This window comes from Delphinus delphis, chromosome 7 (genome assembly GCF_949987515.2).
Source record: "Delphinus delphis chromosome 7, mDelDel1.2, whole genome shotgun sequence".
NCBI lineage: Eukaryota > Metazoa > Chordata > Mammalia > Artiodactyla > Delphinidae > Delphinus > Delphinus delphis.
The window spans coordinates 43820898-43848659 of NC_082689.1; the positions used below are offsets into that span (position 1 = coordinate 43820898).

Genomic DNA, 27762 nt, shown 5'->3' on the forward strand with positions numbered 1-27762 from the left:
ATTTTCTAACAGAAAGATAGAAAGCAAACCTGCATAATAATCCCAGGAGGCTTTGAACAGAAGATTCTGCAGGTGTCCTGTTTATATGGGATTTGGTTTTGGTTTCGTTTGTTTAATCAGTATAGTTCATCTCCTAGAAAGAGGCACACAAATGCTGGTGTAATTTAAGAACAATAGACTGCACTAATCACAGATTGTTAATCCCATCTGCTCCTCATGAGAAGGAAGCAGTGTTCCATGATGTGTCAAAGGACCTATGAGCCTTCCTAAATCTGACTACTCTCCTTATTCTGTCTTCTTGTATTTCTTTCTCCACGGTTCTTTGGTGTCTTTTTTCCCTTCTTCTCATTGCATTGTCACCACAAAGCTTATCTATTTTCATATGAGAGGTTTTCATATGAGAGAGAGGTTTGGGGAGGTTAGGTCAGATTTCATCATGGTCCCCCAATGACAAAATTATCACCTCCTAAGAGTCTGTTATCTCTGGAAAAAATTTATTGCTATCCTATAAAGAGCAATGTGGTGTTTTGAGTTAGCTTCTTTACTAAGAAGCTAAAGATATTTATTAAGAGTATGCTACATGGATAGCACTTTAAATATTAATTTAATACACTACTTCCTGTCCTTTTATTCCTCTACCTGATACAGCTGTAGGAAAACACACTTGTCGTTCAAGAATATACCTGTTAAAAAAAAGAAAAAGAATATACCTGTTTCTTTTAGCCACGTTTCGTAGTGCCATTCAAAATTAAACTAAATCAAAATGAATATGGTTAGGGAAAAAAAATGTTGGGCAAGAGGCAAGTGGGGTCAGGGTCTCTGCTATTTCTCTGGAGATAGTCTGCAGGGTAAGACAAGGTAGGAGTTCAAGTAATAACAGTTTATCTGTAAAAATCATCCTCCCCAGGAGTCCTTTACAAGATTTCTGAACTTTCAAAAAGCCATATATGGGTGTGCACATGGCACCAGGGGGTTGAAGGCAGTTGGTTAAACCTAACTTTGAAGCCAGGGAAAGTCTTGTGAGTTCTACTCAGATCTTTGGGGAAAATGAGGCTAAGCTAGTTTTAGAGGTTGATTTCTGTTACAACTGGCTTCTCTGAAGTACCTTAGCAGAAGTCCAAAATTAGAAAAGAGGAAATGACCTTTTGTTCTACCGAGTGTTTAGTAGGAAATATTGAATCACATTAATGGGTTTCCAAGGCCTGAGGAGGGTTTGGACCTTAAAAAAAAAAAAAAAAGTACAGTATAATAATGTTTAAGACTACAAGCTCTATACTCATTATCAATATTAAAACCACACCAGATATTTTTCCAGGTTTATTGAGATATGACTGACATATAACACTGTATTTGTTTTAGGGGTACAACACAATGATTTGATATATGTATATATTGCACATATAATTTATTTAACATCCGTTTCATCACAGTTACACATTTTTTTTAATGACGAGAACTTTTAAGATCAACTCTTAGCAATTTTCAAATATTCGTTACAGTGTTGTTAACTTTAGTCACCATTACATCCCCAGAACTTACTTATCGTATAACTAGCAGAAGTTTGCACCTTTTGACCACCTTCACCCAGTTCCCCCACCTCCCCCCACCCTGGCAACCACTAGCCTGTTCTCTACATCTTTTTAAACACACACACACACACACACACACACACACACACACACACACACGTTAATTTTAGGGGATATATTGGTGAGGGAACGTTTTACATGCCGTTTATACTTAAATGTGAAAAGTCAATGCTATTTAAGCAACCAAATTGCCAATCTGTTACTGTTACAAACAAAAAGGAAAAATAAACTGATTTTTATTTCTAAATAAAGGGTTGCTGAAGGGCCTTCGCCTTCCGGGGGTATGACTCTGAGAAGCTCTGACAACTGAGCCCTAAAGCCCCACAGTCACGGGTCAGGGCAGTTGTAAGCACAATTCTCAGACGAAGGGTCGGCTCCTCCCCACACCCTCCAGGGTGAGACGGGGCGGAGCCCGGAGGGCCCCGGAGGCGGGAGGGGCGGGACAGGGCGCGAGCGGGCCGGTGGCGGCGGGGGGGGCGGGACCTCCGGGTTCCCGCGCGCAGGCCGCAGCGGCCCCTGGTCTCCTTCTGGGCCCCGCGGCATTTCCGCTACTCTCGGCCGAGAGGGACCCACAGGTCTCGTCCCGCCGCTGGGCCGCGCGGAGCTGACCGCCTGGCGGGATGCGGCCGTCCCCGGGGACGTGCTGGCTGCTCTTCTGGCTGCCGCCGCTGGCCGTGCTGCCGGCGGACGCGGTGCGCGGCGAGGAGGACGAGGCGGCGTTGTCAGGTAATCGCGGGCACGGGCGGCGGGCGCGCGCACGCTCCTCGGCTCCCCCGCTCCCTATCCCCGCCCTCCTCGCCCCCTCCCCCCGTCTCGGCCGGCTCCCCGGAGATGGACCAAGCTCTCCCTTCTCCGGGCGGCGGGGCGCGGGGAGCTGTTTCCTTGCCCGGCTTAAGGTTTCCTCCGCGGGCGCGGCCTCCCTTACCGCCTGCTTGGGCGTCCCTGGACTCTGCTGGCACTTGGACATTATAATTTTAGGGTTAGAAGCAACTGCAGAGTTCATTCTGGCCCAGTTCCCTCGTTTTGCAGAAGCAGCCGAAGCCCAGAGAAGTTTTGATTAGTCCAAGGACACACAGATAGTCATTGTACAGATGATCCTAGTCTCCCGACTTTCAACACAGGGCATTTGTATACATCAACTTAGGTTGAAAATATTATTATTTATCTAGGTAAAACTTTGGACTCAAGACTAGAGAAGGTTTGGCTTTAGAATTGGACTGAACTTCCCCTGCCCTTACTAGCTCTGTGACCTTGAGTGAGTCATGTTACTACCGGTCACATGTAAAACACGGATAATATTTCACAGGATTACTGTGATGTTTAACGTGTACCTGGTACAAAGGAAACAAGAAATGGTAGCTGTTCGTAGTGTTGTTATGGGCTGTCTGGAGTGGGGCAAGGCAGGAGTTCTAACTCCACAACTGCTACTAATTTGCTATGAGCTTAACGTTTCTTTTTCACTGTTTTCACTATTTTTAAAAGATTTCCTGGAATCACTGTCCACTAACTTCATCTTATTGCCCCCCTGTGGTTGCAAGGGAGGCAACCAAGTGTAGCTGGGCATAGCTGCTACCCTCCAATAAAATCAGGATTGTTTGTCTAAGGATAAAGGCAGTTATCAGATTGAGCTGGAGCTACCAACTCCTCTGTATCTTGCAGTGAGGTACGCCTTGGGGGACTCTTCTATACCAGTTTTCATTGAATGGACATTTGTTGAGTATTTACTATGTGCTAGGCAGTGTTAAAAGTGCTTTAACTGCATTATCTTATTGAATACTCATAGTAGCTGTATGGGGTAGGTACCATTTATATACCCATTTTACAAGAGGGAACAAAGGCTTGGTAGTAGGAGAGGTAACCAGTATGTACTGATGAAAAAATAAATCACAGATCTGTCTAAGAGGGAGGATTTCTGAGTATGGCTGCAAACAGAAAATTGTAAGTAGCCTTGGACCAGCATCCAGAACGTTGATTTCTCTAGTTCGGTCATTACATTCAGCCACCCACTTGCAGAATTCCGTTGGTCCAGGCTTGTCTTTATGGGCCATAGTTTTCTCATCAGTAAAGATGAAGAAGTTCTATTACTGAATGTTCTCCAATAATTTCCTTACCTTTTATTTGCCTCAATGAACCCACTGTTTTTCAGGTTTTTGTTACCAGATTTAGTGTTAACATGTCAACTAATTTATTTTGTTAATCAAATCATACATAAATGCTTCTGTTCTGCCTGAGACATGCAGGATGCCCACTGAATTGATAAAATTCTAGTCCACAGCTAAGAGAAATGGCAACTTCTGTAGCCTTATAGCAACACTTGCCCTTACAGATGGGCTTCAAAACTGAGACTTTTTTTTCTTTTACATCTTTATTGGAATATAATTGCTTTACAGTGGTGTGTTAGTTTCTGCTTTATAACAAAGTGAATCAGTTATACATATACATATGTTCCCCTATCTCTTCCCTCTTGCATCTCCCTCCCTCCCACCCTCCCTATCCCACCCCTCCAGGCTGTCACAAAGCTCCTAGCTGATCTCCCTGTGCTATGCGGCTGCTTCCCACTAGCTATCTACCTTACGTTTGGTAGTGTATATATGTCCATGCCTCTCTCTCGCTTTGTCACAGCTTACCCTTCCCCCTCCCCATATTCTCAAGTCCATTCTCTAGTAGGTCTGTGTCTTTATTCCTGTCTTACTCCTAGGTTCTTCATGACATATTTTTTTTCTTAGATTCCATATATATGTGTTAGCATACGGTATTTGTCTTTCTCTTTCTGACTTACTTCACTCTGTATGACAGACTCTGGGTCTATCCACCTCATTACAAATAGCTCAATTTCATTTCTTTTTATGGCTGAGTAATATTCCATTGTATATATGTGCCACATCTTCTTTATCCATTCATCCGATGATGGACACTTAGGTTGTTTCCATCTCCGGGCTATTGTAAATAGAGCTGCAATGAACATTTTGGTACATGACTCTTTTTGAATTATGGTTTTCTCAGGGTATATGCCCAGTAGTGGGATTGCTGGGTCATATGGTAGTTCTATTTGTAGTTTTTTAAGGAACCTCCATAATGTTGTCCATAGTGGCTGTACCAATTCACATTCCCACCAGCAGTGCAAGAATGTTCCCTTTTCTCCACACCCTCTCCAGCATTTATTGTTTCTAGATTTTTTGATAATGGCCGTTCTGACTGGTATGAGGTGATATCTCATTGTAGTTTTGATTTGCATTTCTCTAATGATTAATGAAGTTGAGCATTCTTTCATGTGTTTGTTGGCAGTCTGTATATCTTCTTTGGAGAAATGTCTATTTAGGTTTTCTGCCCATTTTTGGATTGGGTTGTTTGTTTTTTTGTTATTGACCTGCATGAGCTGCTTATAAATTTTGGAGATTAATCCTTTGTCGGTTGCTTCATTTGCAAATATTTTCTCCCATTCTGAGCGTTGTCTTTTGGTCTTGTTTATGGTTTCCTTTGCTGTGCAAAAGCTTTGAAGTTTCATTAGGTCCCATTTGTTTATTTTTATTTCCATTTCTCTAGGAGGTGGGTCAGAAAGGATCTTGCTGTGATTTATGTCATAGAGTGTTCTGCCTGTGTTTTCCTCTAAGAGTTTGATAGTTTCTGGCCTTACATTTAGGTCTTTAATCCATTTTGAGCTTATTTTTGTGTATGGTGTTAGGGAGTGATCTAATCTCATACTTTTACATGTACCTGTCCAGTTTTGCCAGCACCACTTATTGAAGAGACTGTCCTTTCTCCACTGTACATTCCTGCCTCCTTTATCAGAGATAAGGTGACCATATGTGCATGGGTTTATCTCTGGGCTTTCTATCCTGTTCCATTGATCTATCTTTCTGTTTTTGTGCCAGTACCATACTGTCTTGATTACTGTAGCTTTGTAGTATAGTGTGAAGTCAGGGAGCCTGATTCCTCCAGCTTCGTTTTTCGTTCTCAAGATTGCTTTGGCTATTCGGGGTCTTTTGTGTTTCCATACAAATTGTGAAATTTTTTGTTCTAGTTCTGTGAAAAATACCAGTGGTAGTTTGATAGGGATTGCATTGAATCTGTAGATTGCTTTGGGTAGTAGTGTCATTTTCACAGTGTGGATTCTTCCAATCCAAGAACATGGTATATCTCTCCATCTATTTGTATCATCTTTAATTTCTTTCATCAGTGTCTTATAATTTTCTGCATACAGGTCTTTTGTCTCCTTAGGTAGGTTTATTCCTAGATATTTTATTCTTTTTGTTGTAATGGTAAATGGGAGTTTTTTCTTGATTTCACTTTCAGATTTTTCATCATTAGTGTATAGGAATGCCAGAGATTTCTGTGCATTAATTTTGTATCCTGCAACTTTACCAAATTCACTGATTAGCTCTAGTAGTTTTCTGGTGGCATCTTTAGGATTCTCTATGTATAGTATCATGTCATCTGCAAACAGTGACAGCTTTACTTCTTCTTTTCCGATTTGGATTCCTTTTATTTCCTTTTCTTCTCTGATTGCTGTGGCTAGAACTTCCAAAACTATGTTGAATAAGAGTGGTGAGAGTGGGCAACCTTGTCTTGTTCCTGATCTTAGTGGAAATGCTTTCAGTTTTTCACCATTGAGGACGATGTTGGCTGTGGGTTTGTCATATATGGCCTTTATTATGTTGAGGAAAGTTCCCTCTATGCCCTCCTTCTGCAGGGTTTTATCATAAATCGGTGTTGAATTTTGTCAAAAGCTTTCTCTGCATCTATTGAGATGATCATATGGTTTTTCTCCTTCAGTTTGTTAATATGGTTTATCACATTGGTTGTTTTGCGTATATTGAAGAATCCTTGCATTCCTGGAATAAACCCCACTTGATCATGGTGTATGATCCTTTTAATGTGCTGTTGGATTCTGTTTGCTAGTATTTTATTGAGGATTTTTGCATCTATGTTCATCAGTGATATTGGCCTGTAGTTTTTCTTTCTTTGTGACGTCCTTGTCTGGTTTTGGTATCAAGGTGATGGTGGCTTCGTAGAATGAGTTTGAGAGTGTTTCTCCCTCTGCTATATTTTGGAAGAGTTTTAGAAGGATAGGTGTTAGCTTGTCTCTAAATGTTTGATAGAATTCGCCTGTGAAGCCATCTGGTCTTGGGCTTTTGTTTGTTGGAAGATTTTTAATCACAGTTTCAATTTCAGTGCTTGTGATTGGTCTGTTCATATTTTCTGTTTCTTCCTGATTCAATCTTGGCAGGTTGTGCATTTCTAAGAATTTGTCCATTTCTTCCAGATTGTCCATTTTATTGGCATAGAGTTGCTTGTAGTAATCTCTCATGATCTTTTGTATTTCTGCAGTGTCAGTTGTTACTTCTCCTTTTTCATTTCTAATTCTATTGATTTGAGTCTTCTCCCTTTTTTTCTTGATGGTTTTTCTAGCCAACCATTTTCTTGGCTATTGGTTTATCCATTTTGTTTATCTTCTCAAAGAACCAGCTTTTAGTTTTATTGATCTTTGCTATCGTTTCCTTCATTTCTTTTTCATTTATTTCTGATCTGATTTTTATGATTTTTTTCCTTCTGCTAACTTTGGGGTTTTTTTGTTCTTCTTTCTCTAACTGCTTTAGGTGCAAGGTTAGGTTGTTTATTCGAGATGTTTCCTGTTTCTTAAGGTAGGATTGTATTGCTATAAACTTCCCTCTTAGAACTGCTTTTGCTGCATCCCATAGATTTTGGGTTGTCGTGTCTCCATTGTCATTTGTTTCTAGGTATTTTTTTATTTCCTTTTTGATTTCTTCAGTGATCACTTCGTAATTAAGTAGTGTATTATTTAGCCTCCATGTGTTTGTATTTTTTACAGATCTTTTCCTGTAATTGATATCTAGTCTCATAGCGTTGTGGTCGGAAAAGATACTTGAAACAATTTCAACTTTCTTAAATTTACCAAGGCTTGATTTGTGACCCAAGATATGATCTATCCTGGAGAATGTTCCATGAGCACTTGAGGAAAATGTGTATTCTGTTGTTTGGGGATGGAATGTCCTATAAATATCAATTAAGTCCATCTTGTTTAATGTATCATTTAAAGCTTGTGTTTCCTTATTTATTTTCACTTTGGATGATCTGTCCATTGGTGAAAGTGGGGAGTTAAAGTCCCCTATGAATGTGTTACTGTCGATTTCCTCTTTTATGGCTGTTACTATTTACCTTATGTATTGAGGTGCTTCTATGTTGGGTACATAAATATTTACAATTGTTATATCTTCTTCTTGAATCAATCCCTTGATCATTATGGTGTCCTTCTTTGTCTCTTTTAATAGTCTTTATTTTAAAGTCTATTTTGTCTGATATGAGAATTGCTACTCCAGCTTTCTTTTGGTTTCCATTTGCATGAAACATCTTTTTCCATTCCCTTACTTTCAGTCTGTATGTGTCTCTAGGTCTGAAGTGGGTCTCTTGTAGACAGCAAATATATGGGTCTCGTTTTTGTATCCAGTCAGCCAATCTGTGTCTTTTGGTGGGAGCATTTAGTCCATTTACATTTAAGGTAATTATCGATATGTATGTTCCTATTCCCATTTTCTTAATTGTTTTGGGTTTGTTATTGTAGGTCTTTTCCTTCTCTTGTGTTTCTTGCCTAGAGAAGTTCCTTTAGCAGTTGTTGTAAAGCTGGTTTGGTGGTGCTGAACTCTCAGCTTTTGCTTGTCTGTAAAGGTTTTAATTTCTCCATCAAATCTGAATGAGATTCTTGCTGGGTAGAGTAATCTTGGTTGCAGGTTTTTCTCCTTCATCACTTTAAATATGTCCTGCCAGTCCCTTCTGGCTTGCAGAGTTTCTGCTGAAAGATCAGCTGTTAACCTTATGGGGATTCCCCTGTGTGTTATTTGTTGTTTTTCCCTTGCTGCTTTTAATATGTTTTCTTTGTATTTAATTTTTGACAGTTTGATTAATATGTGTCTTGGCGTATTTCTCCTTGGATTTATCCTGTATGGGACTCTCTCTGCTTCCTGGACTTGATTAACTATTTCCTTTCCCATATTGGGGAAGTTTTCAACTATAATCTCTTCAAATATTTTCTCAGTCCCTTTCTTTTTCTCTTCTTCTTCTGGAACCCCTATAATTCGAATGTTGGTGCATTTAAAGTTGTCCCAGAGGTCTCTGAGACTGTCTTCAGTTCTTTTCATTCTTTTTTCTTTATTCTGTTCTGCAGTAGTTATTTGCACTATTTTATCTTCCAGGTCACTTATCCGTTCTTCTGCCTCAGTTATTCTGCTAGTGATCCCATCTAGAGTCTTTTTAATTTCATTTATTGTGTTGTTCATCATTGTTTGTTTCATCTTTAGTTCTTCTAGGTCCTTGTTAAAATGTTTCTTGCATTTTGTCCATTCTGTTTCCAAGATTTCGGATCATCCTTACTATCATTATTCTGAATTCTTTTTCAGGTAGACTGCCTATTTCCTCTTCATTTGTTAGGTCTGGTGTATTTTTATCTTGCTCCTTTATCTGCTGTGTGTTTTTCTGTCTTCTCATTTTGCTTATCTTACTGTTTTTGGGGTCTCCTTTTCGCAGGCTGCAGGTTCGTAGTTCCCGTTGTTTTTGGTGTCTGTCCCCAGTGGCTAAGGTTGGTTCAGTGGGTTGTGTAGGCTTCCTGGTGGAGGGGACTAGTGCCTGTGTTCTGGTGGATGAGGCTGGATCTTGTCTTTCTGGTGGGCAGGTCCACGTCTGGTGGTGTGTTTTGGGGTGTCTGTGGACTTATTATGATTTTAGGCAGTCTCTCTGCTAATGGGTGGGGTTGTGTTCCTGTCTTGCTAGTTTTTTGGCATAGGATGTCCAGCACTGTAGCTTGCTGGTCGTTGAGTGAAGCTGGGTGCTGGTGTTGAGATGGAAATCTCTGGGAGATTTTCACCGTTTGATATTATGTGGAGCTGGGAGGTCTCTTGTTGACCAGTGTCCTGAAGTTGGCTCTCCTACCTCAGAGGCAGAGCCCTGGCTCCTGGCTGGAGCACCAAGAGCCTTTCATCCACACGGCTCAGAATAAAAGGGAGAAAAAGGAGAGAGAATTAGTAGAAGTATGAGGAAAGAAAGAAGGAAAGGAGGGAAAGAAGAACGGAAGAAAGAAAGAAGGAAAGAAGGCAAGAAGGAAAGAAAGGAGGGAGGGAGGGAGGAAGGAAGGAAGGAGGGAAAGAAGGAAAAAAGACAGAAAGAAAGAAGATACAGTAAAAATAAAATAAAGTATAATAAAGTTATTGAATTAAAAAATATTTATTTAGGAAAAAAAAGGGGGACGGATAGAACCTTAGGATAAATGTTGGAAGTAAAGCTATACAGACAAAATCTTACACAGAAGCATACACATACACTCTCACAAAAAGAGGTAAAGGGGGAAAAATCATAAATCTTGCTCTCAGAGACCACCTCCTCAATTTGGGGTGATTCGTTGCCTAAAGGAGGGAAGGAAGGAAGGAAAGAAAGAACGAAGGTAAAGTATAATAAGGTTATTAAAATTAATTATTAAGAAAAAATTTTTTTAAAAAACCATGGACGGATAGAACCCTAGGACAAATGGTGGAAGCAAGACAATACAGACATGGTCTCACACAGAAGCATACACATACACATTCACAAAAAGAGGAAAAGGGAAAAAAATCATAGATCTTGCTGCTAAAGTCCACCTCCTCAATTTGGGATCATTCCTTGTCTATTCAGGTATTCCACAGATGCAGGGTATATCAAGTTGATTGTGGAGCTTTAATCCGCTGCTTCTGAGGCTGCTGGGGGAGATTTCCCTTTCTCTTCTTTGTTCTCACAGCTCCCAGGGGCTCAGCTTTGGATTTGGCCCCGCCTCTGCGTGTAGGTCGCCGGAGAGCGTCTGTTCTTCGCTCCGAAAGGACGGGGTTAAAGGAGCCGCTGATGCGGGGGCTCTGGCTCACTCAGGCAGGGGGGAGGGAGGGGCATGGAGTGCGGGGCGAGCCTGCGGCGGCAGAGGCTGGCATGACGTTGCACCAGCCTGAGGCGCGCCGTGCGTTCTCCCGGGGGAGGTGTCCCTGGATCCTGGGACCCTCGCAGGCTCCCCGGAAGGGGGGTGTGGATAGTGACCTGTGCTTGCACAGAGGCTTCTTGGTAGCGGCAGCAGCAGCAGCAGCCTTAACGTCTCATGCCCGTCTCTGGGGTCCGCGCTTTTAGCCGCGGCTCGCGCCCGTCTCTGGAGCTCCTTTAAGCAGCGCTCTTAATCCCCTCCAGGTACGTGGGGGGTTTCTTGCCTTTTGGGACGTCTGAGGTCTTCTGACAGCGTTCAGTAGGTGTTCTGTAGGAGTTGTTCCACGTGTAGATGTATTTCTGGTGTATCTGTGGGGAGGAAGGTGATCTCCGCGTCTTACTCTTCCGCCATCTTCCCGGAAGCCTGAAGTTTTGACTAAGTATTTTTACCTTAAAATGAAAGGTAATTTAGTTTATGACTAAACTCTTTAACCTAATTGTATCTTTATACATTTAGGAAAACATAAATGACAAAAGTAGTACAAAAGAATAATTCTAAATTTATCAGTTAAAGCAAGTGATGTGCAGTTGTCTTTTTTAATATATGATATGTAGTCCTAACATTAGATTAATTGAATATTTTCAAATTGAATGGTATTTTATGTGAACTAAGGGATTTCACTGGCAAAGGTAACCCTGACTCACATCCTTTGGTAATGTAAAGAATTGCACTTTGTCATAGCAGTTTGGGCACAAATGTCCAGAAATACACTGTTCTCCAGGAGTCAGGTTTATTGAAAGGTTCAAGAGAGCCTGCCGAGGACTACAGGTAGTTAAGGAGGGCCGTGCTCGGTCCATGGCCTTGCTGGGGTAGCCATAATAAGCATGGCATTCGGGGTTGGTCCTGCTTATACTCCTAAGTTTTTGGGAAATGAGGCAGAGCTGGGATAGCCCACACTTGCAGACCCCTCTCCTGACTTGAGGCTTGAGGAAGTGAATGCCTAGGTTATGGGAGCACCCTCTGGGGAGGAGAAATATATCAGCTCCAGGGGGAAGCAGTGGCTCTCCCTAGGCAGGTGTTGTTCTCGTCTGACCAAATGAATGATTATTATTACATTTTTATGAATCCCTAGAAATTCCCTTTTGTTTTCTGGATTGCCTCGTGAGGGGATGTTGTTGATATTGTGATATATTTGGATTTGCCCGGATCTGACACTAGGAGGTTCCAATCCTAGCTGAATGAACCAGCAAAGACTGAGACTGCATGAATAAATGACACCTGCAGACCTAAGAGCAGCTTCACAGCCCTCAGTGTCAGGGCTGGAACAGGTGGTAGAGTTCAGCCAGGCAGTGAAGCTGGCTATAATTTCTGTTTCCTACCCGCAGGCAGAGATAGAGGAAGTAGAAACTGAATAATGAAATGTCTCTAGAAGCTTACTGAAGGGAGGAGGGGCCTAGGAAAGACAACGTTTATAAACAATCTAAGATTAAAAGATCTGGTTCCCTCTAGGAAGGCAGTGGGCCAGCTGTGGTAAGAATCTTGATTGTCAAAGTCACTGTCTTATGCTAGTTGGCCATGGCTTACGATTCACATGAACTCACTTGGAGCTAGGGTTGTGGTTTCTTGTGGCTGTGAGTTTCAAGTTCCTTAGATAATTAGGAATTCTTGTGTGGGTGGATTGAGATGCATTCACCTCAGGAGACAGGTGATAACAATGAGGGCAGCCAGAGGGCACCATGAATTGCTGACACCTTGTCTATAATGTCTCATGTATTGTGTGAATCCAACATCAGTTTCACCTCAAAAGCCAGAGGCCGCTCTGGAGAATTCCAGGGGAGACGCCGCTTGCAACATGCTTTTAGTAGTGTTTCTGTAAATATCAAGAATCAGGGCAACGTACCCCTATCTGTACTTTCCTTAATCTGGTTGAAGACCAAGGTGAAATCAGAGCAAGTTCTTTTCTTCTAACTGGGAGGTCTTTACACAGAGTACACTGATGTACCATATAGAGTACAACAAAAACACGCTGATCACCACCTCCTGCCTCCCTCTGCCCTCTTCTACCTGGTGAGGAGAAAGAAGAGGGTTCTCAGCCCAAGGGATATTAAGGGTTACAGCTCTCCACCCTCTAGTTAAGGGTACATTGATGATGGGGTAGGGTAAGGCAGAGGTGTAGCCTGCAGGTTCTGTGGGTGGGATGGCAATGGCACAGGCTGGACAGGTGTCCAGCATTAGGTTGCTTCAAGGGGAAGAGCAGAGTGCCCCCCCTTTTACGGTGCTGGCACTGGCCAGCCTCTTAATAAAGATTGGCCAGGCTTTCACGGGGTCGGCTATGCACGCCCAAATAACCTACCAGTCCTCTCGAATTACAACACACACGTGAAAGACAAATATTTAAATGCTACATATACGGTAATGAACATGCCATGTCCCTAACTTCATGGAAAGAGAGTATAAACTAAAAAATACATATATAATATGAAGAGAATAAAGCAGAGTAAGCAGAAAGTGGGTGAAAGGGGTAGGAGTGTGCCATTTTAGACAGTGGGGCCAGAGAAGGCCTTCCTGAGAAGGTGAATTTTGAGCAAATACATACGTTATCTATCAGAAGGAGCCAGCTCTGCCGAGATCTGGGGAAAGCCGGTTGCAGATGGAGGAAACAGCATGTAGGAAAGGTTGAGGCAGGGGTGGCTTGGCACCCTGAGGACAGGACGCTTGGTGTGGCCGGAGAGGCTAAGCAGGAGGAAAGGTCAGAGGTACCCAGGTCCTAGGAAAGGAGGGTGGGTTTTCTTACGGGTGTGACGAGAAGTCATTGGAGGGTTTTGAGCAGGTAAATGCTGTGCTCTGGTTGATGTTTCTAAAAGGTCCCTGTACTGATTAGAGAATAGGTTGTAGGGGAGCATCGTAGGGGTGATTCTGTAAGCAGACCAGCTAGAAGTCCCTTATAGTAACCCAAGTGCAAGAAGGCTGCGGCCTGGACAGCAGAGAAGCATTTATTCCTAAATTCAAGCTATTGCGCTCTACCCACATTGCGTCATCTTGCTCTTATCTGAAGAGTTACAGATATCAAATGATTTAGGAGACAGTCTTAGGACCAAAATGGAAAAAAAAAAAACACCTCACTGGAAGGCAGCGTTTGTTTGCAAAGCTCAGGCTCCAAAGGGTTTTTCCTCAGACCACTAACAAGAGGGTAGTTCGTATACTTAGGGGAATTGACTCAGCCCTCGAAGTGGTGGAACGCTCTCTAGGAGACGGGATGCACGGAGGGACCCTGGAAAGACCACAAGAAAAGCCCCTAGTGAGCACGCGTATGGTGTTAGGAGTAACCCTGAAGAAAGAACGGGCTGCAGTTAACGTTCTCATGGTGGTCTGGGCTGCTGGGGTCTGCAGACCACAGACCTCACGCTCTTCACCTGACCCCAGCCCCAGAGTGTGCTCCCTTCCCAACGATAGGTAGGAATCCCCTCTTCCACTGGGGACTCCCAGCATAAGGTTCTCAACTCCAGCCGCCTGATTTCACCCTGTTCCTGCCTAGAGAGCCCACAGGGGACCGCGGAAGGCAGAACATGGGATACCAGAAGGCGAGTCCGGAGCCCTCCCTGTGGTCACTAGCTGAGGGCTTTTAACGTGCGTGGTGTGTTATCATTGCAGTCGCTCAGGCTCTTCCAGGGTCTGCACTGCCTGCTTGGACACGCGTCTTTCATACGGCCAGCTGCAGCCCCTTGGGGTCCCGGGAGGGCCCTGTCCCCTGTGCAGCCCGTGGCCAGGAGTCATTTGTGTCTCAGATACACGCAAGAAGGCTCTCAGCATCTGTTGCTTTGTGTGTGTTGTTAACACTGTTCTGCATTCTCCTTTTTGCCCTTGTGTGTAAACAGACCATGAAAGAATGCATTTTTAATTTTTGTATCCTATATTTAAAAGAGAGCCTCTAGAGCTTCCTTCTCGTGCCTTTTTGAGATCTGCCTCTTAACCTGGATTCTTATATTTGCATCTCATACTCTCAAACTCTGCAAATTTCTTGGTATATTTAAAAACATATGCGTCACAGTGTTAAGAGTAAAGATTAAATGGTTTCACAGCATCACAGTGGAGGGTACTGGATCCTCGTGTAACTTCTCTGCTTTGTACAGCCACCTGAGAACCTTGACTTTTATGTAGTTGTATTTTCAGAGCTGATGGGCATTCACAGTGTCTGTTTCTTCACTTTTCTCCAGCTTAATGCTAAGGTGTTTCTAGGCAGGACCAGGACCTATCTGGACTTACTTAGTGTTATTCCCTAAATGGATATAATTGTCGAGTTGTTATTACTGGTTACCCGATCCTTCCCCAACTTCGGTGTAGCAGGTTGTTCTAGCTTCATTTCAGGTTTTTCTGGAGAAACAGCTGATCACACTCTCCTTAGAGGAGTGAGGGTTGGGGCATAAAGCCTGTTTCTTGATGTGCACGTAAACATTCCCTGTTGCTGTTTCATATATGACAGACGTAGTGGTGATACCCTATCCTGGGTCCAGAAGCATCTGTGACTTTCATCTCACTTCATTTTAAATTCAAATATAGCAGCAGCCTCAGAAAAAAATGAACCCCATTACTTCATAATTTTCTTGTGGCATTTACTACATTTACCATCTGTAACGCTGCACCTGTCTTCTCTCTCTCTCTGTTACACTGTGTTATGTTGTATTATATATTACATACTATATATAAAATATTTTTTGTGTATTACACAGAACACACACACGTATGTATGTACTACATCTGTCTCCAGCCAGACTTCTCCTGTGCTACAGACCTATCCATCTTCACCTAGCCCCACCAACCAAGATTCAGTACTTCTAAAATTGAACCCTTCCCCTTTTTTTGCTTCTTCTCTAGTATTCCTTATATCACTCACCGGAACCATCAGGTCGTTTCTGAATCTCTGAGTCTGTTGATTCCACTTCCTGGGTGCTCTTACATCTGTTCTTTCTCCTGCCTCCTTAGTTTGTTTCTTGTTTAGACTGCTTCGGGAGCCTCCGCAGCTCTTCTGCTTTCAGTCTTCGGCCCCTCTAACATTTTGCGTGGCCTACAGAATGCTCTTTCTAAGACACGACTGTGTTCTCTGTTCCCACAGGTCCATTCTGTGCCTTGCTCACCCCTGCTCAGTTCCCGGAAGCTGGCCTCTGTGGGCTTCTTTGCCCTCTGGCTTCCAATGGTTTGGCAGATGAGAGGCACTGACGGGAGGGCGGGAGAGAGCTCCCCCTGAAGCTCTGGCAGGGCTTGCATCCCCTTAGACTACTGTCCTTTCGGCTCTGGTAACAACGGGTCCTCCCTTTGCCATTTCAGGCCTAGGGATGTTGAAGTCTTTCTGCTCTTGTTGGTGCCTGGGAACTTCACGGTTCCTTGTTGTTAATGCCTGAACCCTGCCTACATCTTCACTGAACTCTTCTCAGTGAAACCCTTTGGAATGTCAACAGTGTCTTGCCGACACTTTGACACTTACCTAAAATCCTTCAATGCTCTGCTTTCTGCGGGAAGTCCACCCTCCTCAGTGTAACAGAAACCACCTAGCTCTCTAGCTGCAGGTGTTGAAATGTCCTGTGTATTCCCTACACTCCGTCCTCGTGAATGGCCGAAGCACTTCCATGATTTCCCTCATCTCCATGGTTCTGTACACATTTGTCACCCCACCCCCTGACTTCTGTCTCGTTGCCTCTGACTGTGCTTCAGTGCTCCTCTCACGTTTCCTCCTTTCTGGGAAGCCTCCCTCAATCCTTGCCCTCTACTTCAAGATTGAAGAAGTGCCTATTCTCCATGCTCTTGCAGTCCTTCCATCTGTCATAAGAGTATTGGTACTGGACTGTAATCTTTTTGTCTGCCTCCTGCTAGATTGGAAAGACTGAAGGACTATAATTACCATGTAGAAGAATTTACTGGCCATAGACTACAAAAACAGCCGTCATTAACCCTGTGAATAAAAAAGAAGATAAGATTCTGGGCAATTACATATTTAGGAAATAAATTCTTTTTCCCATTTCTCAGTTGCAAGATGTAAAGCTTTGAAGGAAATGGATTTAATTAAAACGTCTCAGTCAGACTGTTACTGCTACAATCAAAAATCCCAAGTGAAATGGAAGTATATATGGTCAACTGTGCAGGTAAGAGCCTACTTTCAAATTATGTCTTAGGAACAGGGAGTTAAAACGTACTATTTCAAGAGTAGAAGTAGCTTTTGTATGACATAGAGCTGTGTATCAGTATGAAAGCTGCCTGGGGGATTACACACAGCAGTTCAGGTTGGGGGGGGGCTATGGGAGGGGACGTTAACCTCCATACTCTTCATCAGCCCCTCTCCAACCACTCCAAGTAGATATACTATCTGAGTGCAGTGTGCTTGCTGTTCGGACATGGCTCAAGACAATACCCTCTTGCCTACTTTCCAAAATAATTGCTATCTCAGACCCTTCTCTATAGAAATCTGAAGTTACCTCTGATCCCAGGTGTGGTCAAGATAGTAATTACTCTTAATAGCCTAGCACTTTCCTTCCTTCAGCATTTAATGAATATTTATTAAGCACCTACTAAGTGCCAGGAATTCTTCTAGGCTCTTAGGATCCATCAGTGAACAAAATAGATCCCCGCTCCTGTGATGTTTACACTCTTGGGAATGGGGGTAGGGGGTAGGGTGGGGTTAGCTATAAATGTAAAAGAGGAGAAAATTATAAAACTAGTAAGTGCTATAAAAAAAGAAAATGTAGAGTAAGATAAGTGGAATGAGGGGGGTGGAGGCAAGTTGCAGTATTAAAAAGAGTGGTCAGGGTCTTTCTCATTGAAAAGGTGACACATGAGTAAGATCTCAGTGATGTGAGTTACCCAGCAGGGTATCTGAGGGAAGAGTGTTCTGGCTGAGGGAAGAGCTAGGACATCATCATATCAGTAGGCACTTGATGTTGCTTTGTACTATTACTGATAATATACACCACTTTGGTCACTTGGTTAAGGTGTTATCTGTCAGTTTAGTTTTACCACTGTAAGATAACTATTTTCACCTCTGTAATGAATGACTATTTTGAGGGGATAATTTGAGACTGTGTATATATTTTATTCCTCATCAAACTTTTACCCCCTAGTTTTATTATCTGTTGATGATGCTTGCCTGAATCAGTTATCATCACGATGTTTATCAAATGGTGATTTTCTAATTCCATTATTCCTTCTACATTCATTGGCATTCTTCTATAAGGAAGAGTTTTACCTCCCCCATTTATTTATATCCATATGGTTTCATGGATTGCCAATTCATTTGCTGGACTACAATTCCTTACTTTTATTATTTGTTTTGTTATTCAAATTGTCCTAGATTTGGCCAGTAGGAGCCCCTTCGAACTAGCTCTTATGTTCTTTAACTTGTGCCTATCATTATTTGAGCACTTCTTTACCTTCTGGCAAACAAGATGTTCCCAAGCTTATCCTGTAATTTCTTAGACGCAGCTCTGGAGTCATACATTTTTGCAAGGAGCATTCAGTGTCAGGTGTGTTCATTACTACCGGATATCATTATCATATGTGTATATACACACCCATACTCCTATACACATGGCTGTTTCTTCCTTCCTTTCTTTCTTCTTACTTCCTGTCTGTCTGTCTTCAAAAACCATGAATTCTGATCTCTCCAACACCACTGGGTTCACTCTAGTCTTTCTCCTTTCCATATCTATAACTCTCTTCTCTGATTGTGAGAAACCTGGTTCCCATTCTCATCAATATATTGATTTATTTGCCTAATCCTAGAGTAATTTCAGAGTTGTTAAGCCATACTGTTGTGAAAAACAAACCTAGTAACAAGAGCTCAGTATTTGTTTACAGTGTGTTTTATCTTTAGTTTGAGGGGTCACAGTCTAAATATTGTGCTCAAAAGTTACTTGGGTTAATTCATTCCTACCCATCCCCCTTCAATATGGTTATATTATTCATTTGAAATACACTTGTTTTTATTTGTTTCCATTTCAGAGTTTTTCCTCATCCTGGTTGATTTTATTATTATTTTTTAGTATGTACAATATTAATATGGCTCAAAAGTCAAAACTACACAAAGGTATTCTCAGAGAAGCGTCACTCCCCCTCATCCCTTCCCACCCAACCCATGTAGGTAATCAATCTTGTTAGTTTCTGGTATATCTTTCCTGTGTTTCTTTTTACAAAAGTAAGTGGTGATGCGTATTTATAGATGGTGCTTAAAGCCATGGGACGAAGGAGTGAGTTTAGACGGAGAAGAGGAGAGGACCAGCGACTGAGCCTGGGTCAGTCAGATATTAAGAGGTCTGGGAGGAGGAAGGGGCCAGCAGAGGAGAGAGAGAAAGGGCAACAAGTGAAGGAGGTGCCCAGGGAGCCCCAGGAAGTGCGACAGGGAGGAGGGAGTGATCAGCAGCGCCAGACTCTGTTGATGGATCAGATAGAATGACTGGGAATGAGTTGACCATTCGGTTTAGCGACACCATGCCACAGATGACCTTGTCAGGGGCAGCCTGTTGGAAATGAAAGCCTGACTGAAGTGGCTAAAGAGAGAAATGGGGGAGAGGAACCGGAGGCTGCAGGTATTGGCAACTTTTAAAAAGAATTTTATTGTAGTGGGAAGCGAGGAAAGGGGGTGATAGCTGAAGGGGAAAATGGAGTCAATAAAAGGGTTTTTTGTGTTTTTCTTTAAGTGGGAAAAATGCCAGCATGTTTGTAAGCTGATAGGAATGGTCTAGTGGAGTGGGAAGAAGTACTGGTGGGATGTCCTTGAGTAGCCAAGGTGGGTCGGATCCAGTGCACAGGTTGGGGGCTTGCCTTTAGAATGGAGCATGTAAATCTCCATGGCAGAAATTTCCTCTGGAAATGCACAGGCCAGAAGCAGAGCATGTGCCTGCAGATGCTGACAGGTGGGGGGATATGGGGATAAGAGCCCTCCCGGTTCTCTTCCGATTTCTTCCGTTCTCAGTGAAGTAGGAAGGATCACCAGCCAGAAGTGAGGCAGGGAGAAGTCATTGGGGTATTGAGGAAGGAGAAGCCGTGAGGTCATCGTTGAAGAGAGTGGAAGAGCCACTGGATAGGAGTGTGTGGTATGATTGCCGACAGCCTTCCAGTCCTACTTCAGGTTCACAGTCAAGGGTTTGCAGTGAGAGCACTACGAGTTTCTCCAGCATGATCGGTGGTGCAGATGCAAAAGTGGAATAGGTGGAGGGTTGGATTTTGTAAGTGAGTGTGACAAAGCACAAGGGGTACAAACAAGTTAAGGGTACATATAAGGGAATGCTTTATAATGATTGATCATGGAACTTAGCTGGAAAAGAAGGGGCTGAGGACATCAAGGGTGAGGAGCAGAGGAAAGGTGCTTGCTCCCTGCTGGGGTTAATGCTTGCTGGGGTCGGGGTGTTAAGGAAGGCACGCTGGAAAGGTAGGAGGTGGTGGTCAGCTAGTGGGGTGCATTTCATGCAGCCTGTATTGGGGGCTGCAGTGTGGGACTGACAAGATTGGGGTGTGGCTGCAGGCATGATTAGCTGAGGTGAGTGGAGCATAAGAGGGGAGGAGTTCAAGGAACCAAGAGGACAGGATATTGGAAGGAGTTTTGTGTGTATCTTGTGTATATTTAATCCCAGAGACATGACAGGAAGTAGTATTGGAGAGCGAGCAGCAGAGAGCCAGGAGCTAAAATCCAAGAGAATCGGGGCATTGGTAGACAGATAATGGGTGATTTCACCTGAGGCCTGAGATTCAGAGCTGGTGCTCTCTTTTCCCTTTTCAGGCTTGCCGTATCCTTGGACAAAGAAGAGAAATAGAGAGGGACAAAGGCAGCAGCAGAGTTGTCCTTTAATGATCCCTGGGCTGTCATCATCTGCTTAGTATTGTAGGTGGTTCTTTGCTCTGAGACTTGAGTAGGACCTGGGGTTGGGTTCTGATCCTCCTTCAGCGGGCATGGTGAGAGAAGCCTGAATCACATATGCTCAGCTGATCTGTAAGATAGAAATGCTTTTTTCTCAGTCACAGTAGAAGTGGTAGATATATAAACCCTATTCTCATTAGGTTTATAACCAAATAGTTTGCTACCTATTATTTTCTATCTCATCCATTTTCACATGTCTCTTGGCCACAATAACCTGCTGGAAGAGGGAATTCCATTATCCACAACTCAGGGGAAGAAACATCCACTTTAAAAAGTGTCTGTGCTCCAGTGTGTGTTGACTAAACACAGATCTCTGGATCTGTCCCTGGGATCAGAATGTTGCCAGGTACCTCTGAGTGTTCTTTACTCAACCAGTCTTGGGCTCTCTTTACTCCTTTTCTCATGATTTTAAGAAGCTTGTAAGAAGTTTTAACTTCTGTGTTTGTGAATTCGTTTGTTCTTGTTTTGTAGGTGAAAATTACCAGTTCAGGCCTGCTCAGTATTGTATATATCACAGAAAGATATAATTGCCAGTATCCAGAAACCATTCTGTCTATTATCAAATGTGTGATTCATAACCTTTGGACACCAAAGGAGTCTAATGATATAACCATAACCATCAATCCATATCGGGAGACTGTGTGCTTCTCTGTGAAGCCTGCCAGGAAGATATTTATCTATACCGTAAGAGTGAATCGAAACAGTAAGTCTCTTTTTATTATACTTGATTTCTGGAATCAGTTTTTCTGGAGTGACATTTCAGTAAATTGACTTTTTTTCACTACACTACATTGACACAGAATCTTTGTTTGTTGTGTGTCTGTGTCTTTTTTGCTCCAGTTGTGGATTTCAAACTCTTCCTTGTGTTTGTGGCGGGCATTTTCCTCTTCTTTTATGCAAAGACCTTGAGTCAGTAAGTATTCATTTTTACTTTCTTAAATTTGTGAATCAAAAAGAGTAGGACATTTTTAACCCTGTGCTGAATAGTTCCACACTAGTTTTTAGGTCTTGCTTTAGATTTTGCAAACAATTGGTCTGAAGACAGTGTTTGAAAGGTTTTAAAACCAGTAACATTTGTTTGTATAGTATGATATGTACTGCTTACAGAGTACTTTCACATGCATTACTTTGTATTATGTATCAATATACATTTTTTAAATAGATTTATTTTATTTTAATTAATTTATTTTTTGGCTGTGTTGGGTCTTTTGTTGCTGCGCACGGGCTTTCTCTAGTTGCAGCGAGGGGGGCTACTCTTCGTTGTGGTGCTAGGGCTTCTTATTGCGGTGGCTTCTCTTGTTGCGGAGCACAGGCTCCAGGCGTGCAGGCTTCAGTAGTTGAGACACACAGGCTTCGGTAGTTATGGCTCACGGGCTCTAGAGCGCAGGCTCAGTAGTTGTGGTGCACGGGCTTAGTTGCTCCGTGGCATGTGGGATCTTCCCAGACCAGGGCTCAAACCTGTGTGCCCTGCATTGGCAGGCGGATTCTTAACCACTGTACCACCAGGAAAGCCCCTATACATTATTTTAATTGATTTGATTCTCTTAACAACTATGTGAGCTCTGGATTATTGTTCTCAATTTATAAATGAGAAAACCGACATCTGTCATTACATGAGTAGTCTTGCCAGGGCTGAAATTTATACTCAGGTTTTCTGATGCTGGGTGCCGTCCTCTCTCTTACATTTGCACCACCTCCTAGATTTGTGGCTCTGATACAGAAGGTTGAATTTTAACATATTATCCTGATACTTTTTTTCTTATAACTTCTCTCATGAAAAAGGAATATCTTTCCAATAATATTTTACTTCTTAACTTGCTATTCTGGACATTATTTATTTTCAAGTTTTTCCTTATGGCTTAAGAGAGTGTGTTTCATGTCCTCCATGGTCTTAATAAATTGGATGTTGCTTACATAGCCTGAAGAGTAAAGCTTGGACTCAGAGGAGATGGGCTGCAGGCCTGAATCCTCCAACTGGCAGGTACTGACTTGGGAAAGCCTTTAATTTCTTGGCGCCTCAGTTTCCTCCCATGTAAAATTTTCACAGGACTGTTGTGAGAGCATGTTAAGCTCTCAGACAAGTGCCTGCTATGTGATAGGTGCTCCAATAATTATTATTGGACCAGTCTAAACATAGAAGATAACTCAGACATTCTGTTTCGAGTTAGTGGCAAGCTACCATAAATTTCAAGTAGAGATTTCATTTTTTAAGAGTATAGGATGTAATTAAAGCTGCCATCTGAGTTTTTCTTCTTAATAATCTTTATGACTACTGTCAAGTTAAACATGTTTCTAATACTGAAAGAGCGACTTGGCATTTAAATGGCTTTTATCTGCTTGTCTTGACAGGAGCCCTGTTTTCTTTTACTCTTCGGGGACTGTGCTAGGTATTCTAATGACATTAGTCTTTGTCCTGTTGCTGGTGAAAAAGTTCATTCCTAAGGTAGGTATACCATGTACAAATGAATAAAAAAATGGAAATCATGATCTCATAAACATGAAAAATTGATTAAAATTAATTCACGTTTATTGTGAAAGTTCCTAATTCAAACCGTATTTCTACATTGTATAAACTGGCTTAAATTGTTTCTTTTCCAAGAGATTCCATTTTTATTTATTACTATGTGTAGGCTTAAGTATTAAGTTTTGGCGATACTTTTTTGAGACCCTTTTATTCTCTAGATAATAACGTTTTTCTTATGAGTGATGGGGGCTTATTCTATGCTGAGTGCAGATATCTCTTGGCTCAGCTGAGGAATGTCATGATGCTGAACCATTGGGGCCTTGAATAACAGCATTGCTACATCTGGGGATTTCTTCATCATTATTAGTTCCCCCAAAACACCTTCAATAAAAGAATGCCCCGCATTTAGTTGAGGATACATATATATTAGTTCATGATGCTCATGTTGTAGTTACTCTGATGAAAGCTTGCAACACCAGCATTATTTTGAGATAAATTTATTCTTTAGAACAGTGCTTCTCCAACGGTAATGTACATGCAAGTCACCCGGGGGTCCTGTTGAAATGCAGACTCTGATTCAGGAGTCTCAGTGGGCCTGAGAGTCTGCATCCCAGCAAGCTCCCAGGTGACATCAAAGCTGGTGGTGCGTGGATCAGACCTTTAACAAGACACAAGAAGAGTATCTTGAGTTGACTTCAGTGCAGTTTGATATAGAAGTTTTGAATACAAAGGGTTTATTTGTTTATTTCTATTTTTATGAGAGTGAATGAACCAAAAACTGTGTCATTTATTTTCTTCCACACACAGTATAGCACGTTTTGGGCTCTAATGGTTGGTTGTTGGTTTGCTTCAGTTTATATTGTGTGGCAACTGATGGAAGAGCTGAAGTGGCTGTGGTGTGAAAACAGAATATATATATTAGGTAGGTAAAACTTTAAATAATGTGGTCTATTATTGGTAAAGCTGAGAAGTACAGCCAGGGGCCTTCTTTTGACATATGTTTCTCTCCAGAATCCAAATTTTCATTTTGAACTAAGGAGAACTGTTAAAACTAATATTTTATTTTATTCCCATGCTTGGTGATTTCAGTTCACTAGTTCCCATTTTAGACTATTTCTGTATGACATCCTTCTTAGTTTTCTATACTAATGATCAAAAGAGCAAAAAAGCATTTGCCCTTTTGGACTGCATGTGCTTTTGAGCTGCGGTTAAGCTCTAACCACATCTAAATTGTAATGAAAACACTTCTCTAAAATGTGGCTCTTTATTTCTTTTTCTTAATTTATTCAGTATGAAAGGTGAGAAATCCTAAATATAAATGACTAATGAAAACTTGACTTTTCAGAAACAGAGACACTTGTTCTTCTTGTTTGATGTTATTTAAAAAAACAAACAAAAAAGAAAAACCCAACTTTTTTAAGTGTTTTATTTGGGAAATTATAGAGAATGGGAGAATCAATTTTCTCCTAACCTCTTAGTGCCAAATTTCTCCCATAAGTCCACCCACCCAGAACAAAAGCAATCAATTCTTTGTTTCACTTGAAGGTTTTATGTTTTTAGCCCATTTTTCTTTTTACGCTAAAGTATTTTCAAACTTAATTATTGCTATTATGGTGTGTTTCCTTAAATACTTCACTAAGCATCTCTACAAGGCAAGAGCATTTTCCTCTATAGTTAAATAACTATTAAATCTAAAAAAATGAATAATTACATAAAATCGCCTATTATCTAGGCCATGTTCAAATTTCCTAAACATCCTTGATGCTTGTTTTGTATAAGGTAGGATATAGTCCAGAATCACATTTTGCATCTATTGTGTCCTGTAAGTCTCTTTTAATCCATAACAGGTTTTGGGGTGTTTTTTTTCCCATCACAATGATATGCTGAAGAGACCCAGTTGTCCTATAGAATGTCCCACTTTCTGGATTTCTCTGATTATTCCTTTGTAGTATAATTTAATTTTTTTCTCTCTCCCCTGTATTTTTTATAAGCTGGAAATTAGATCTTGAGGCTTGCGTACATACAAATGAAACACTTGGCGAAATACGTAAGAGGCAATGCGCACGTGACATTGGATCACAACAGGAGACACCACAGAATATCTCACTGTCCCTCTTTTGGTAATACAGAAACTGAGCACTGGATTACGAGGGTGACAGCCCCATCCCTGCACTGTAAAATTATATTTTCATTTAGTGACTAGAAAATAAAAACTAGGAATAGCTTTTGTAGCAGACTGTGACATACACTGAGGCTTATTCCTGACCAAAGCAACTGTGATAACATTTGCCCTCTAGGACTCTGGACCAGAAAATAGGGATACTTACGTATTAATATTATAATAATTTATTATTATACATCCTTAATTATTACAAAAGTCAGCCTAATATCTCACATGGAAGGAATAACTAGCCCTAAATGTATTTTTCAACTTCATTGGAAAAAGAAAACAAAAATGAAGGTTTTCTGATATGTTCTTAGCTCTAAGCCATGGCTCTGCTGGTTTTTCCCCATAACTTTTCAGTTCAGTGTTATGTTGTTTTACATTCTTCTGCTCTTACAGGCTACGTCTTGATAGTTGGGTGTCTCAGCTTTACTGTTTGTTACAAGCACGGGCCCCTCGTGGAGGAGAGGAGCGTGACCCTCTTGGCGTGGGCGCTGCAGCTCCTCTCCCTGCTCCTGGTCTATGCTGGCGTGGCCATTCCTCAGTTCGCCTATGCAGTGATGCTCCTCACCCTGTCGTCCAAGATCCTGCACTACCCACTGAGAGCACTCGCTTACGTGAGATGGTGCGTATCTTTTTTTTTTTTTCCATCATAAATTTGACATTTTGAGCTCTGGTTTTATTTATTTTGGGGGGGGGATTTTTTGGACACATCATAGTTAATCTCACAATTAACTCCACTTCATCTGGATATTTCCCTCTGAGAGGGGGACAGTTAGAGAACGTAATAAGCATCTGATTCCATCCCCATTGCTAGTCGTCGTTCATCTTTCAGAGGTGCACCACCAATTACTAGGTAATGACAGCGCACCAAGAAGTCACTAAAATCAGTGGCAAAATTACTTGGGCTCGGAGTCGCCTATAATTTCTACTTTCATTTTACGTTTCCTTTTTTTAGGGCCCAGGACTGCTTTAGAGGTAATTGTGCATATGAGATAAGAGTTAGGGAACAGAAATGAATCACAAATGATTGAAAGTTATGATTTATATAATTCGGTTAAGCCTTTGGAAAGTACAGAAAGAAAGATGAGACAACTTCTGTTGTCACGGCTTTATGATGTCCTCAGTCATGGAGTCTGAGCACCTGTTTTTGTGTCAGGTGCTCAGGTGAAGGAGATGGTCCCTACCCTTGAGGTGCACTTGTTGACACATAGGCATATGTTTCTATAGCTCTGAAGTGTTAAAGTAGGCCTGCACAGGAACTGTGGCGTGTAGAAAAAGTTCAGGAAAGTTCCTGGAGGAGGTCACCGGGCTGAATTTTAATGAATCAAAACAGCCAGATGAATAAATGTAGGAAGGGCCTTCCTGACGGGGAGAAAGCCCAGTTTGGTACCATCACAGGGCCAGTGAGCGAGGCGGGTGTCGGCCAGGTCATGGAGGCATCACAGGCCCTGCTGAAGAATCTGATCTGATCCTGTAACGTGGCGGAGGCAGCTGACCGTTACGTATCTTCGTCAGTGCTCTCTGACTACTGCCTCGACAGGGTTAGAAATCAAATGCCTGGGGCCCAGAAGGTAGTGAAGGAATGAGTCCAAGCAGAGGGAAGGCAGTGGTGAGGACTGTGTGAAATTCTACAACATTGCCTCCTTGAAAGGGGGTCAGTTGCCATTCAGCCTGAGCTGACTGTTGCCATGTGGGAATATGGGCCTTGCCTTGCCAGCTCTTCTGGTTTTCTAGAGAAGCTGGGAACGTGGATTAGAATGTAAATTCAGACAACGTTTAAATGTTGGCAACTAATCTGAAAATAAAAATACATTCAACAAGCAAAAATCAAAGCAGAGACCATGAACATGCCTCGGGCAGTAGGAGGGGCCCATCTGTCTCCTGGCACAGAGAGTGGAGGTTAAGGGGAGGTTCCGGGGCAGGAGACCAGTCGTCAGACATCACAGCAATCCACGCGAGAGGCGATGAGGGCCTGGAGTAGGGCAGTGAGATCAAGGCAGGAAGAGGGAGTTAATAAATATTTACAGGGTAAACTTGGCTGTGAGGAAGGAGACTCTGTGGTAACTGGTAGTTTCTGGATCTGATGACTGCATGTGTGGTGATGTCACAGGGTTAAAATGCACCAGCGACAGGACAGGGCCCCTCTGCAGAGAATGCTGGGGAGACTGAAAGGCAGCAGGGTCGGGGGACTGATGCTGACTGCTTCCCCCTGCCCTGTCTCAGAGGTAGACAGTGACTGGGGGTCTCAGAGGTCCCTCTGTCAGGAGGACAGTGGGCACTACACATCCTTCAGACCTCTGGTCCTTTGCCAGGCTTGTGGCCCAAGGAGCCCAAGAGAGAATTCCTTCCACTTTCCCTTTAAACATCCACCGCCCTGCCAAGAGCAAAGTGTGATCTGTCATGGTGATCCTTTAGTGCATTTGCTGTGCGTTCTGTTAACACAAACGTAATGATCAAGATATTGTAACTTCCTCAACTTTTCATCTTGCTAGTGAGCAATTATGTGAAACATTAGGGGATAAAACAGGAACTTATAGGTTAAATAATAAACCAGAGGAAATACTTTGATTTGTATAGTACTTTCTAGTTTGCAAAGAGCTGTTTGAATATATTTTAATAATATATGGTAGCTGTTCTTCTGATTATCTTGGTTGAACACTTATTATAGACCACTCACTGTGCTACGCACTTGATACA

The 27762-nt window shown here is 42.2% G+C and overlaps 1 protein-coding gene across 9 annotated transcripts in view; it reads left to right on the forward strand.

Moving 5' to 3' along the window:
* Positions 1 to 2013: 2013 nt before the first annotated feature.
* Positions 2014 to 27762, forward strand: part of NEMP2 (nuclear envelope integral membrane protein 2) — a 42233-nt gene continuing 16484 nt past the window's right edge. For 2 of the 9 annotated variants that reach the window (XM_060016413.1, XM_060016415.1), the window contains exons 1-8: positions 2050 to 2315; positions 16555 to 16670; positions 20906 to 21137; positions 21275 to 21347; positions 22353 to 22415; positions 22784 to 22877; positions 23706 to 23820; positions 25462 to 25687. In XM_060016413.1, coding sequence (XP_059872396.1) covers positions 2210 to 2315; positions 16555 to 16670; positions 20906 to 21137; positions 21275 to 21347; positions 22353 to 22415; positions 22784 to 22877; positions 23706 to 23820; positions 25462 to 25687 — 1025 coding nt within the window. In that variant the 5' untranslated portion in view covers positions 2050 to 2209. Of the gene's footprint in view, positions 2316 to 2919; positions 3253 to 16554; positions 16671 to 20905; positions 21138 to 21274; positions 21348 to 22352; positions 22416 to 22783; positions 22878 to 23705; positions 23821 to 25461; positions 25688 to 27762 lie in introns of those variants that run through there. The other 7 variants (XM_060016412.1, XM_060016414.1, XM_060016421.1 and 4 more) reach the window with 6 other exon arrangements.